Raw genomic sequence first — 13,565 nt, 5'->3', positions numbered from 1 at the left:
CGTAGTGGACAGCGAAGAGGGTTACCTCCGATTACTACAGGATCTTGACCAGATGGGCCAATGGGCTGAGAAGTGGCAGATGGTGTTTAATTCAGATAAATGCGAGGTGCTGCATTTTGGGAAAGCAAATCTTAGCAGGTCTGATACACTTAATGGTAAGGTCCTAGGGAGTGTTGCTGAACAAAGAGACCTTGGAGTGCACGTTCATAGCTCCCTTGAAAGTGGAGTCGCAGGTAGATAGGATAGTGAACAAGGCATTTGGTATGCTTTCCTTTATTGGTCAGAGTATTGAGTACAGGAGTTGGGAGGTCATGTTGCGGTTATACAGGACATTGGTTAGGCCATTGGAATATTGCGTGCAATTCTGGTCTCCTTCCTCTCGGAAAGATGTTATGAAACTTGAAAGGGTTCAGAAAAGATTTACAAGGATGTTGCCAGGGTTGGAGGATCTAAGCTACAGGGAGAGGCTGAACAGGCTGTGGCTGTTTTCCTGGAGCGTCGGAGGCTGAGGGGTGACCTTATAGAGGTTTACAAAATTGAGGGGCATGGATAGGATAAATAGACAAAGTCTTTTCCCTGGGGTCAGGGAGTCCAGAAGTAGAGGGCATAGGTTTAGGGTGAGAGGGGAAAGATATAAAAGAGACCTAAGGGGCAACTTTTTCCACGCAGAGAGTGGTATGTGTATGGAATGAGCTGCCAGAGGATGTGGTGGAGGCTGGTACAATTGCAACATTGAAGAGGCATTTGGATGGGTATATGAATAGGAAGGGTTTGGAGGGATATGGGCCGGGTACTAGCAGGTGGGACTAGATTAGGTCGGCATGGAAGGGTTAGACCAAAGGGTCTGTTTCCATGCTGTACATCTCTATGACCATGACTCTGTGTGCAGGTCAAATGAATTTGCCGTGCTAAATTGTCAATAGTGTTGGGTGCATTAGTCAGGGGTAAATATAATGTAGGGGAATGAGTCTGGGTGGGTTACTCTTTGGAGGGTCGGTGTGGACTTGGGTCGAAGGACCAGTTTCCAAACTGTAGGGAATCTAATCTAGCTCTTATCTCTCCTTCAGCTTTTCTTCTATCCTGGCAATGCATTATCTCTCAGCTTCAGCATAGTTTTTTCCTAGCTACTAACAGTTTGAACAATCACTGACTGACTGACTGAAAACATTTAGTTCTGCATTAGCAAAGTGCGTAAGTTGAAGGAAAATCTCTTCCTGCTTGCTAAGTTAAGGTCCTCTATTCCTCCTCAATGATGTACAATAGTGTGGCGCAGATCATTGTTGAGTTGTCCAAACATGGTCTAAGAGGGAAATAGTTTTTAACTGAGTGTGGTAGTCAATTGATTAGGAATCTGGTGATCCAACCACACATGTAGCCATGCCTCAGACATCCATTTTGCATCTGGATCCCAAGAACTTCACTTTGTTTTGAGTGATGTGTACATAGCTGTACCAGCAATTTGTTTTAGTATTTATTCCTCATTTTGTTTTTACTTTTATGGCTGAATATCATGGATTGAATAAACAAAGGGTGGAGACAATTCACTTGAATCTTAGGAATGCATTTATTCCCATCTGAAAATACTGAAATGAATGCTGGCAAGTGCTGGTGACACTATTTTAAAATCTCAGTCCCTTCAAGAATGTTTCGTCTAAAGTTGGACAGCTGAATCCACCATTTATACAACTAGCACTATCCATATAAACTGGATGTGGTAACTACTTATGCAGCTTATTGCATCTGCAGTATTTTCTCCTCCAAGAAGTGTCTTAACAGTTCTGAATATCGGTCCACAATTGTAATACTGTTCATTCTGGATGAGGCGCTTGGCTCAGAACCTTGAATAAAAGCATTTCCTTGATGAAAGGAAGAACTGGTTGCCTAGAGACCAGATAGACTGGCAGATCTCCATTGTCGCACAAAACTATTCAAAACCTGTTTTATTACAAGTTTCAACTTAGCAGTCAGTGCATATCTGGATAAACATCATTAAAAATGTCAGAGCACTTGGTTGCTTTGAATTACAGGGTTGTCATATTGGCAAACGCTCTGCTGTGTTTAGCCATCAGTCTGGAGTGCTAACTCTGTGCAGTTGAATTGGTCTCTGCTTTCTTGTTTACATTTCAGATCCAGTGGAGTTCTGAATTAATACAATGTAAACACTTTGTGGATCTGCAATTGTGCTTAATATCTGATACCAGCAACCAGCATATAAGTGATATAGCTGCCCTTGCTGAGAGACCATTCCTGTTTAGCCCACCTGTCTGTCTTGAATGATATATGCCCTATTCTCAGGATGTTTACTGCATCCCTACTCTGTTGACTTTCCTTTGAGACCATTCTAATCATTCTGTACATCCGCGCTCAACAATGGTGCGTTCTCAATTGAAGAAAAGAGCTGGAAAATTGGCAGGTGTTTTATTGTTGATTCTGGAAATGAAATAACTGCTCCTCATTTGCTAACTTCCACTTCTGCCCTTTAGCCTAATTTGAGAAATTAGTATCACTCTAATGTGTTAAGTAGACTTTAAATGGATTCTGTAATGATAGAAGTGCCAGTGTACCTCTCTCTCTAATGATTGTATGTGACAGACTGCTCCACTTTTCGAATAAAATCAATATTGGAGAGACTCTAGCCTGTCAGCATCTATGGAGAGAAATCCTTTCTATAGGTCTGTTCAGTTCTGGCTGAAACTGACACTGGCAAAGTGTATTGCTTCTTATTGTGAGTGTTGTTAACATACTTTAGTTCTGTCACCAAAGGTTTATGTTCCCTCTGAGTGCACAAATCATGCTCTATATTTGGTGATATTTTGGAAGAAAAATTATTTCAGTGAGTTGCTAAATAGTGCTTGCAGGGAGGTGTTCAGGTCAAGACCAAATTACACCCTTCAGCTTGTTATAGGGGAGCGACTGGGAAACCAGTTACTCCTGGTCTACTGTATCTTGATGTGGAGGCTTGCATTTGCCTGGCTCTATCTCGAATGCTAAGGTATAGATTGAACACTTCTTCTATTTTATTTTACCTCAAAGTTTGCTTTAACCCTTGCCTAGAAAGTATCATGTTTGCCATGTTAGTCAGAGGCTGCATTCTTAAAATCCCTTGCATTACATGCAACAGAGGCACCTAGTCTTTATATTAGCATTTATAATTAGTTTGAAGTGACCGTTTGTGTGTTGCTTAAAAGTAGAGATTCCAGAAATGCTGGTAATTCAGATGCAGATTTTATGATGTTTGCACATTTTGCTTTTAACTTGTTGCAGTAAATCTGAGGGAAAGCATCACTTAAATGCTGTTTCAAAATGATTTTCCTTTTTAAGCCAGTAACACTGAATTATGTTTAGATTTGTACAAAATAAATCGAGTAGACCTTCAAAGACAAATTCACCAGAGTTGGTGAGCAGTATGGGGAGGGGTCAGATGTAGGTTGAGATCCACAGTTTGCAAACTTCAAACTTGGAGTGTGACACGCAAAAAATTGATTTCTTATTGATGATGCTTACTTAGATTCTTTGTTCTTTTGGAATCTCTCTCAAAGCCACCTCCAGTGTTACTGTCGTGAGAAAGCAAAGTTGCTCTCCGTTCTATTCTAATCAGTAAGTTCAGACTAAAGGTGGGAAAGGCAACTGGTCAGCCAGCATTTATTTTCTTTTTTTGTAAAGCTGCCTTCATAACAAGCTCTGGTTTAATCACTTTGGGAGTATTGTATGATTCTAGGCAATTACATTTCACAAACAAGATGGTCATGGAAGGAGTGCATTCATGTTCAACAGAATGTTATCACAATATCAAGGGGTGAATTACAAGATCTTACATACTCCACATATGTTCAGATATTCTATTGAATAGAGTTGGTCACAATGATTTGATTTGGGGTTATTTCAATTTTGAAAACAATTGAAGGTGTAGGTCAAGAAACTATTCTCTCGTGTGAGCTCCAGAAGGTGGAGATATGATCTTATAATTGGGCCATTCAGAAAAGAATTTGATCGTATTTTGTTAAAAGTATTATTAAAGTATGGAACTCAAAGCAGTAGCTAGTTTAGTTAATAAATCAATAGATTTTTGGGGGCCAAATGTGTTGAGAGGTATGGAGTTGAATCCTGATTGGAGTTGAGATACAGAGCATCCATTATCTCTCGCTGGAACGGGATTGAGGGACTGAGTGAGCTGTTCCTATGGGAAAACTCATGGTCTTCAGTGAAGTGAACTCTGTCGACAATGTGCTCAGCTCAGTGACTGACTATGCAATGAGCCAGCCTCAAAGTGACAGTCTGGTAGGTATGTACTAGAGGTAGACTGTAGATGTCTTGAATTCTGTTGGAATCTGTAAACTTCACCACCTGTTTTTGTTGAGAACATTTCTAAGTCAAACAGCTCACTGAAAAAAAAGGTTTATTTTGTAACGACTGCTGGTCAATTATTCCCTTACTAAATGAACATATAACTTGTTGTTGTTACAGAAATTCAATCTACAAATTTGATTGACATTCCTGTAGGTCTGTTCACAACCACAACCTTAGCTGAATGAAAACATGGAATGCAACTGGACTGTAACACTAAATCTTTGACAGCTGAGCTTTACTGCTATCGTATAGGCTGTGACTAGGCTGTCATTCTATTTAACAACCATTTGCGATGTTCCTGAGAGGTGCGTAGGTCTGCAGGGTCCCCAAGGCTTCAATGCCTTTTAGAGTTTGTTGTGGGAAAGCCAATATAAGTCCAAATTAAGATGGAATTAAGCTAATATCCAGAAGTAACAAATCCTGATCTTGGAATCAATGTCAGGCTAACACCATTAAAGTTTGTTTGTCCACAATATATTTTTGTCCCTCAGATGTAAAAAGAAAATGTTCTCTGGAACCTTAATTTTATTTAAGAATTTAAAAATAAGAATGAAAGCAACTTGAAACCAAATTGCTCCAAATTAAATTGAGTCAAATCTAATAGAAGACCGGAGCAAAACTTGAATCACATTATTTAAGGTGATGGAAAACTTTTGAGTTCTAGAGAGGAGGCTGAAAGTAAATGATCTGAGGCTGACTATTCCCCAGGAGGTATTCCTGTCTGCCTTCAGATGCCTCCTTTAGAGAGGTGCTGAAGAAAGCCTCAGCCTCAGCCTCAGTATCTAGGCTATGTGTGAAAAGGTGGGTTTGGCCATTTTAAATGAAAATTGTTTTCTCCAGAACAGCAAATCCTAATTATTCTGCCAGATTGCTTGTTCTGGTAAGATACTGAAATATATATTATTTTCTTTCTTTTTCTTCTCCTTCCTCTCTCCTCCTTCCTCTCTCCTCCCTCCCTCTCCCCACCCCCCCCCCCCCCCCCCCTCCTCCTCCCCCCGCCCCCTCTCAATTCTCTCAATTGCTGTTATTGTCGTTGGTTGGTTAACACGTCCCTCTTTCTTTTCTTTTTTTGTCTTTTGTCTCTCCACAGGGTGCTTCTGAGAAAGATATTGTCCACTCTGGTCTTGCATATACCATGGAACGCTCAGCAAAGGTATGTACATGAAATACATTAAGCAAAGGAAGCTAGAAAAAAGGTGGAGATGCCATAGTCTTATCAGATCATAAGGTTACTGTCTCATTACAGAGGCAACTAGTAGTGTTTAACCTGAGGATCACCACGCCTTAGGGAACAGGAGAGACTGGAAAAGAGTCCTGCATGGTAACCACAGCCAATACATGAATTGAGCCCATGCTGTTGGCATCACTCTACATGGCAAACTCCCCTGTGGTGGTAAATTCCACATTTAAATATTTGAAGTTTATTCTGAATTCCTTTTTTTGTTTTTTTTTTGGTGACTGTTACCTATTCATAGCCTCTAGTGATCTTCCCCATAAATGGCAACACACAGACTACACAATATCAAAATCTTTCATCATTTTCAAGATATTCATTGAGCTAGCTTTCTGTTTTCAGTATCTTTTTAGTATCTTCTGATAGGTATAACCCCCACATTTCCATTATCCTTAATTCTTTCAAAGTTGCTATATCTGGTTTATAACATGGTAACTACTCTAAATGTGGTCTAACAAAAATTCAAATACAAGTTTAATACAATATCATTTTTATCCATCTAGAAAAAACTCCTGCGCTTGGCTTGCTTTTCGTATGGCCTCATTGACCTCTGTCACCATTTTGTGTATTTGTACTCAAATCTTTGATCTTCCTCCCTGTTTAGATTCTGCTCCATGTAACATCACTTCCTGATATTTCTTATTAAATGCAATACTTACCTCTAAAACACTTTGCCCATTTATTATTTCTGAAAAGTAACATTGTCTCGTGTTTTGTTGCATTCCCCCGAGTATTATGTAGAGTCATAGAGATGTACAGCATGGAAACAGGCCCTTTGGTCCAACTCGTCCATGCCGACCAGATATCCCACCTAACCTAGTCCCATGATATAGGTTTAATTCCAAGATCTAAAGTAGTCATATAAATTACACTTTTCTAATCAATATAGAGGTCATAACTTTAAAAAGCTACTTGAATTTCCAATGATTGGAAGGATAACAAGTTGATTCTAAAACTTGTAACAAATGAATTAAAGACAATATTGATTCATCCTATTATGCTGTTTATAATCTGAACTCCAGAAAAGACCCCCTTCCCCATTTCAATTTTCACATGACAAAAGTCCTTATGCTACAGATATTACACAGCTTTTTAAATAGAACAGTTCAATCTCCAATAACCTATTCCAAGTTATTCTTGGCTCCCAAGATCCATGTTCCTTTTTTTCCCTTCCCCATCTGGGTAATTTATAATTCCCAGGACTGACTGACATTGAGGATTACACTAGAGATTCCTTCCTTTTAGTTCAAGCTAAACAAATCTTCCAACCTACTTTTAAATCCTTAGGAACTATGTTTCTTCAACCTGAATGTGGGCTCCCAACCAAGTTCTGTGAACAACAGCATTATCATTTTGTTTGCTTCAGATGTAGGATTAGTTGCCTCCATCTCCTGCTGTCTGCCTTTCACATGGCTGCAGACCGAATTGTCAGTGATGTCTTGGAAACCTTGTAATCTGACACTACTGAGAATGTGAATGGACGTTTTCTCTTCCCAAAATTTATCTAGGCAGCAGTGTGAATCATATGGGCCTTGAATCCAGGTAGAAATGCTAATTGGTGTACCCCTAACCTGCTCACTTTATGGAATTGAAACACTTGTTAAAAAATAATTTTAAAAACTGACATTTGTAATATCTCCCCGTGAGTCTTGGAAATTAAGTCTATCTGTAATCAGTACAACTGTTTTTACCTGTGCACAAATTAGTTGTGAAGTACTTTACAACATCCTCCGATCAAAGAAGATGCTATTTAATTGCAATTTTTCTATGTAGAGCTTTAAACTAGTTTTGAGATTGAACAGATGTCTCTCCAAATTTCTCTTTCTAGCCAACTGGAATCCATTCACTTTTAAAACAAACATAGTCCATGTACATTTCTTCCACAGTACATTTTAGGTTTAAGGGTTATTCCCTAATGTGTTTCTCGTTGGAAGCTACATTCTAGGGGATTTCAAATGCAGGAATGGGATTTATTTTGGCAATTTCTGGCCTGTGCTCCTGATGAAGGGCTTATGCCTGAAACACTATTTTCCTGCTCCTCAGATGCTGCCTTACTAGCTGCGCTTTTCCAGTGACAGTTTTCATTGAGTCAAATGCTGGAGGATGACAGATATTCTATTTGCATAAACTCTGAATTGTTTAAGAAATTTGGTTGACATGGATTATATGCACTTTGAAAGAAAAAATGCTGAGAAATTGAAAGCATCCAAGCTGTGGCTCACTGTTAGCATGTCTCATTCTGCCTCCTAACAGACTCTGTAATGCAGTCTGTGCACTGCATCCATATGATCTCCTGAGCTAAGTGTGTCATCTTAAAGGCCTGTAGACTGACTATAGCCTTGGAATCTCCAGATATTTACTTAGTCTATTTGGTTTACTGTTAACAATTGTTTATTTAATCCCTCTCAATAGATGTTAAGAGCACTCTGCTCCAAACAGATGGCTTGTAATCGCTTCAGAAGTAACTGTTTTAATTACATTCTGTAAATCCCTTTCCATTTTGAGAATAAGGACATGACAAAAGTACTCCTCTGTTAATTCTTTAAAATTGCATGTTTCATTATATGTGACCTACTTCTTTGGTTTGGGCGCATGTATCTTATAAACCCTTTAAAATGACTAGCATTCCCAATGCTGGGAGTGGGGAATGGATGCCTCCCTACGTGAAACAACAGAGACTGTTTATCTAGAATCACATGTTGAGTTTGCCCACTATTAGTGGGAATTACACAAACGTAAGTAATATGCTCTGATGGCTTCCTTGCACTAAATTTGCAAAACTGTTGAGTTACTTGACAAGCCATTGAAAACAGCCAGCAAACTGTAAAATTGGCCTACCCTCCTGCCCACCAAGCTTGCCAAGGACAAATTAAGGAGTGCTTCATGATGGGGACTTGTTCTGATTTGTTTAGACACTTAGAATTATTCTTCCAAATCACCCATGCCTGTTAATTTTGAAATGTTCAAATTTTAAGTGTTGCTTTTTGGAAAGAATCCTCTGTCCAGCATTGTAATGCAATTGAATAGCAACCTGTTAAACAAAGGCAGCTCTGTGTTGTAGCATTTTTCCATTTACAAAAATCTCTTGCAACAGTTTTCTGCCATGAATGGAGAGCAAAATGCAAAATTACAATAAAGTGGAGACTTTGCTCTTGGAAGAAACAGAGATTATGATCTTCTCTTCTCCCTCCAGTTTTTTTTCTAACAATATCCTTGCTAATGCACTTTCTAGGACATGTGACTGCACAGTGAGCCAAGGTCTTTAGTAGACAGTACCTGGACACACCTGGTACGACTTAGGTCGCTATTGTGACTTGCAAATTATCTTCTAAATTGAAAATGGAGGGTGATTGTGGTGCAGTAGTTGTGTCCCTACCTCTAAGCCAGGAGGTAGTCAAGTTCCCTCCCTGCTCCAGGAGTGTGAGATATCTCCTGACCAGGTTTATTTTTTTTTTAAAAGTGCTTAATTTAAAATGGTGAGTATTAAGAGTGGCTAGGAGAGTGATGTGCCAGAGGCTGTCATTGCTGTAGATTTATTACACTTTTGGGATTGAGAAGAATAAAAATGTAAGAATGCAAGCCTTCCTGCTAATTTTGTTTTTTCCATCTATTACAGCAAATCATGCGCACAGGGATGAAATATAACCTGGGCCTGGATTTGAGAACAGCTGCCTATGTCAACGCTATCGAGAAAGTCTTCAAGGTGTATAACGAGGCTGGTCTGACCTTCACATAGAGTTTGCACTGTCCGTCCTTTATGAAGCCCCCACCTGCCTCGACCTTTCCTCAGCCTAACATGTCAAACGTTTACACAGTAAAATTTTCTTTTCCAATGGTTTAAAAAGTAACGAACACTTGTTCTCCAATAGAAGCTGCCAGAATTAGTGAATAGGTTAAATAATTAACATAACCCACAAGCCAATATTAAGGCTTATAGAAATCTTTATGATCTCGCACTGCTGGCAAGTGGGAGCCACGTTAACATTTTACTTAAGGGAGGAGCTTTTCAATGCGTAGCATCCAATTTGTGGTCTCCAGCTAGCAAACCCCCTTGGCAATTTCATTAAATTGACAAATATGCTCACGGGAGATTCTAAAGCCTGTTTGCTGTCTGGTCATTTGATTGTCATTTGTTTTCGGAGTCTGTTTGTCCCAGGTGTCACAAGGTTATCTGTAGCACTTCTATCAAAATTCTATTATTTTTGGCTTCTGTTGTGTATCAAGCAGAAAAGAACCATATTCGTTTGGGGTAGTTAAGCTTTTGCCAGATTTTTTTTTAAAATTGGTTTGCTATAATTTCATATTTGATGACTTATTTTAACAAGCTATCTTAAATGAGCCAAAGGTGCTCCTGGGTTTCAGAGAGCTAACATTACACTATTTCTCCTTCCTAATTGTGGTTATATTTAATCCCTGTGCGCATGATTTGCTGTAATAGATGGGAAAAAAACAAAATTAGCAGGAAGGCTTGCATCCTTACATTTTTATTCTTCTCAATCCCAAAAGTGTAATAATTGTGGTTTATTGATCTTGCTACAAAGTTTACTTGTGCATTTTGGATTAAACATCAGGCTCTATTGTGACACTGGCCATGATGGGATAGTGGTAGGAATCAGTAACTCCAGGAGCTTGAAGTGGAGAGGGTACATGCACATTAGACAGCGCACTTGTACAGTAACATGTGGCCATGGTTAGGATTCTATTTACATAAAATGGATCTAACTTCCGTTCAGTGAAGTTGGCAAAAGAGTACGTGGAATTAAGGATGAGGAGGTTTGCAGAGAAGCACAATTTTTTTTGAGTAAAGGATGTTCTCAGCCAGTTTTTATTTTCCTTTTGTCTATTTACTTATGTAGCAAAGAAGTCAATGTTATTCAAATTGCATTTATATTATAGCACAGTGACCTTGCTCTTCTGGTTTCAGAGGAACAATGGAGCAGTGCATTTAGGAGCCCTGACTAATGAGCCCATTAGTGGAAGCACTTAGTGTGGTCTCAAAATAGACATTTCTCTGGTATTAGGATAGAGTGAAATTCAGAAAACAAATGAACACTGGCAATCATGACTTTCAAATAACTTGTGCAGCTACATATTTTTTGAATTAGTGCTATGGAATCCAGCCTCCATTATGAATAGGACAGAACACCCATAATCAGCAACCAATACAAGTACAGAAGCAACTTTACTATAAATCTGTTTTTTTATAAAAGCATTTTCTCTAGATAGAATATTCATTTGCAACTGTAAAGTCAGAAGATTTTTTTTTAGTTTTTTTTTAAAAACTTATTTGAATGTTTTCTCTGTTTTGGAGGTCAAACATGACTCCCCAACTTTGTGTAGCAATTAGGACCGTGAGCACATTGAATTTTGTCTGCCTTATTGGAAACCTGCAGCTGTCTTTCATCAAAGTTCCCTTCAGTCCTGTCTCAAACACTTTGTAAAGATGTAAAAGTTGGGTTTTTTTTCAAAATACAATCCCCTATTAACCAGGTTTTGAACTGCCCTGATCCGTTTGTTAAAATGGACAATTTAAAAACCGTAGACTGCTAATGATGTCGTCTTCTGTGGATGTTTTGTAGCAGGTTTCCTCCGCCTGTCTAGCTCCTGAGACCTTGGTGAATGTTCAGAATGGAATTGTGTATGACAAAAGGAGACGAAAGAATGTTTCATAATTCTGTAGGATTAAGCATGTCAAATTTGTCTGTTTTTGGCATTCCCCTTTCTGGGTGCAATCAAGTGCCAGATGAACCTTTTTTTTTAAATTTTGTTCTTTTCTACATTCTTTGTAATTGCATGAAGGTAAATTGACAAAATTATTAAATTCTTAACATTTCAGAAGTGTCGGTGCATAATCACTAAGTTCTCTTACATTAATCCTCTCTTTTGCTTTGGTGACATTGTGCTGAAATTGATGCTGCCCAATTTCACCATTTGAGACTCAACTGCTTTATATGTCATTGATTACTGAGCATTCCTGTCTATCTTCAAATTCAAGCCAGGCTTGACCAGAAACTCTGGTATGTAACTTGTTAAAAGGGATGAAGTCACATAATGGGAAGAACATGCATATAATTGCCAGAGGGGCTTGATCTTTATAACTTTAACAAATGGAATACCTTTCAAAGATATCCTATTCTGTGAGCACTACCCAAGAACTAACTATATGACAAACCGGAGATGGATTAATAAAACAATAGAAAAATCAGTGGAACTCGACTCCTTTAGAAGGCAAAATGAAACAGACCACCAAGCCAATCTCTCCTTTTTTTAAGTTAAAGAGCAGGTGAAGAAGCTAAGAGGAAAATAGAAATTAATATTGTAGATGCCAAATGACATTTTTTTAAAATGCAGCTAAAGAAGCAAGATCTCTGAAGCATGTAAACTGGATTTAAAGGATGAAATATTTAACATGTTAAAGGTTACTGTCTGGAAGAATTTATTAACAATGCTGAGGTGATTTTGAAATCACTTGATTGAATACTTGGGATAGGAATCCTAAAGTAGCTGAAAACTAGAAAATTCCCCCAAAACAAGATTAGAGGTCCATGTGAGACTAATAAAAGTGCAATAATCAAAGGGAGTGTGTGAGTATACAGGAGGTCTTTGGATTGGAAATGAGCTAAATGTTAATTATTTTAGAGGCAATAAAACAAATCTGAGCAACAGTGGATTTCTCGACTTGTTTGATCTCTGAACTACTTCAGCAAAAATCAGGTTGTACATTACTCTCAGAAAGTATTAGTGTCACTTACAGCAGTTTGTGAACTTACACATTTTAAAGGTTGAATTTGGCAATTGCTTACCGTGCTACAAGTTATTTCCATGATATGGATACCATGATGGGACAGTGTAATTTCCTCATTTGCCTGGACATCATGCTCATCACTTACTGCAGTCAGCCAGTGTGAATCATGTTTGTTTTATTATTTTGCCCACCTGATTTGTCATTTCAAACAATATTGTCTCACTCCCTGAAACCCACTTGCGTACTGCTACACCTGCTCTAATCCAGCCACGCTGGGGTGTTGGTGTGCTCATTGTGCTGCTGATGTGACTGGATGCTTCACTCCTTTCTCATTACTGGCATGCAAGAGATGAGCAAATTGGAGTTGCACATTAACATAGATAGCGAGGGGCAGAAAGAAAGATCTTGGTATAAATTGTCAATTTGACAGTATGTTTGTATCAGATTCCTATATTAAATGTTGTAAGGGCTCAGCAATGAACTTGTTAAAGTGGTGTCAAGGATAGCTTCAAAATGGTGTTTTTCACTTTAAAAATTGAATATTAACATAGTTTCTTTGCCCCTTTCTTTTTCTTTGATCCCTCTCCCTCTCTTCCCCCCCCCCCCTCCCCCCCGCCTCCTTCCCCCCCCCCCCCCCCACCCCCTCTAAAACACAAAACTAATGTGTCAGTATATGTGTAACCAGAGCACTGTTTTTCATTTTTTTAACAGCTCTATATAAATTTTATCTCAATAAAGCTTTTGAAATTTTTTTCTGGTTTTCCAACATCATTTGCAGGAAATCTCATGAATAGAAAATACTTAAGCTAAAGGAAAATAATGCCTGAACAGTGTGCTGGAAATATATTTTCATGCTATTCTCAATCCAAAGTTATTTGAGTCAGTGCTACAGGCTGGTCAGGAGCAAAAACATAAGCCAAAGAGAGATGTGAAGGAAAGGATTGGGGAAATGGAAGAAGAGGAGAGTGGAAAGAATGGTGGAATTAAAATAGAGAAGTGAAAGAGGAGGGTGCAGTCCAGCTTTTAGTCAGGAAAATAATCCTGCTCAATGATTGATGGGAAAGAGTTAGGGACTCTAGGGATAGCAAGGTAAAATGGAGTTTCACAATTACAAGCTGATAACTTAGGAACAGAAATAGGCAATTCGTTCCTTCAAGTTTGCTCTGCTATTCAATAAAATCATTGCTGATCTGCTTGGGTTCCATATTTCCTCAATTTGAAACTTGATTCCCTTGCCTA

The 13,565-nt window shown here is 38.6% G+C and overlaps 1 protein-coding gene across 1 annotated transcript in view; it reads left to right on the top strand.

The window, feature by feature from the left end:
• The window catches only part of LOC140484587 (glutamate dehydrogenase, mitochondrial), an 80,471-nt gene extending 68,225 nt beyond the window's left edge, over positions 1-12,246 (top strand). The window contains exons 12-13 of the mRNA XM_072583066.1: positions 5,438-5,500; positions 9,198-12,246. Of these exons, the coding sequence (XP_072439167.1) occupies positions 5,438-5,500; positions 9,198-9,317 (183 nt within the window). The 3' untranslated portion in view covers positions 9,318-12,246. The remainder of the gene's footprint in view (positions 1-5,437; positions 5,501-9,197) is intronic.
• The last annotated feature ends 1,319 nt before the right edge of the window (positions 12,247-13,565 follow it).

This window comes from Chiloscyllium punctatum, chromosome 13, assembly GCF_047496795.1.
Source record: "Chiloscyllium punctatum isolate Juve2018m chromosome 13, sChiPun1.3, whole genome shotgun sequence".
Classification (NCBI taxonomy): Eukaryota; Metazoa; Chordata; class Chondrichthyes; order Orectolobiformes; family Hemiscylliidae; genus Chiloscyllium; species Chiloscyllium punctatum.
The sequence above is the reverse complement of the archived record's forward strand: the minus strand, read 5'-3'. Positions and strand labels throughout refer to the sequence as shown.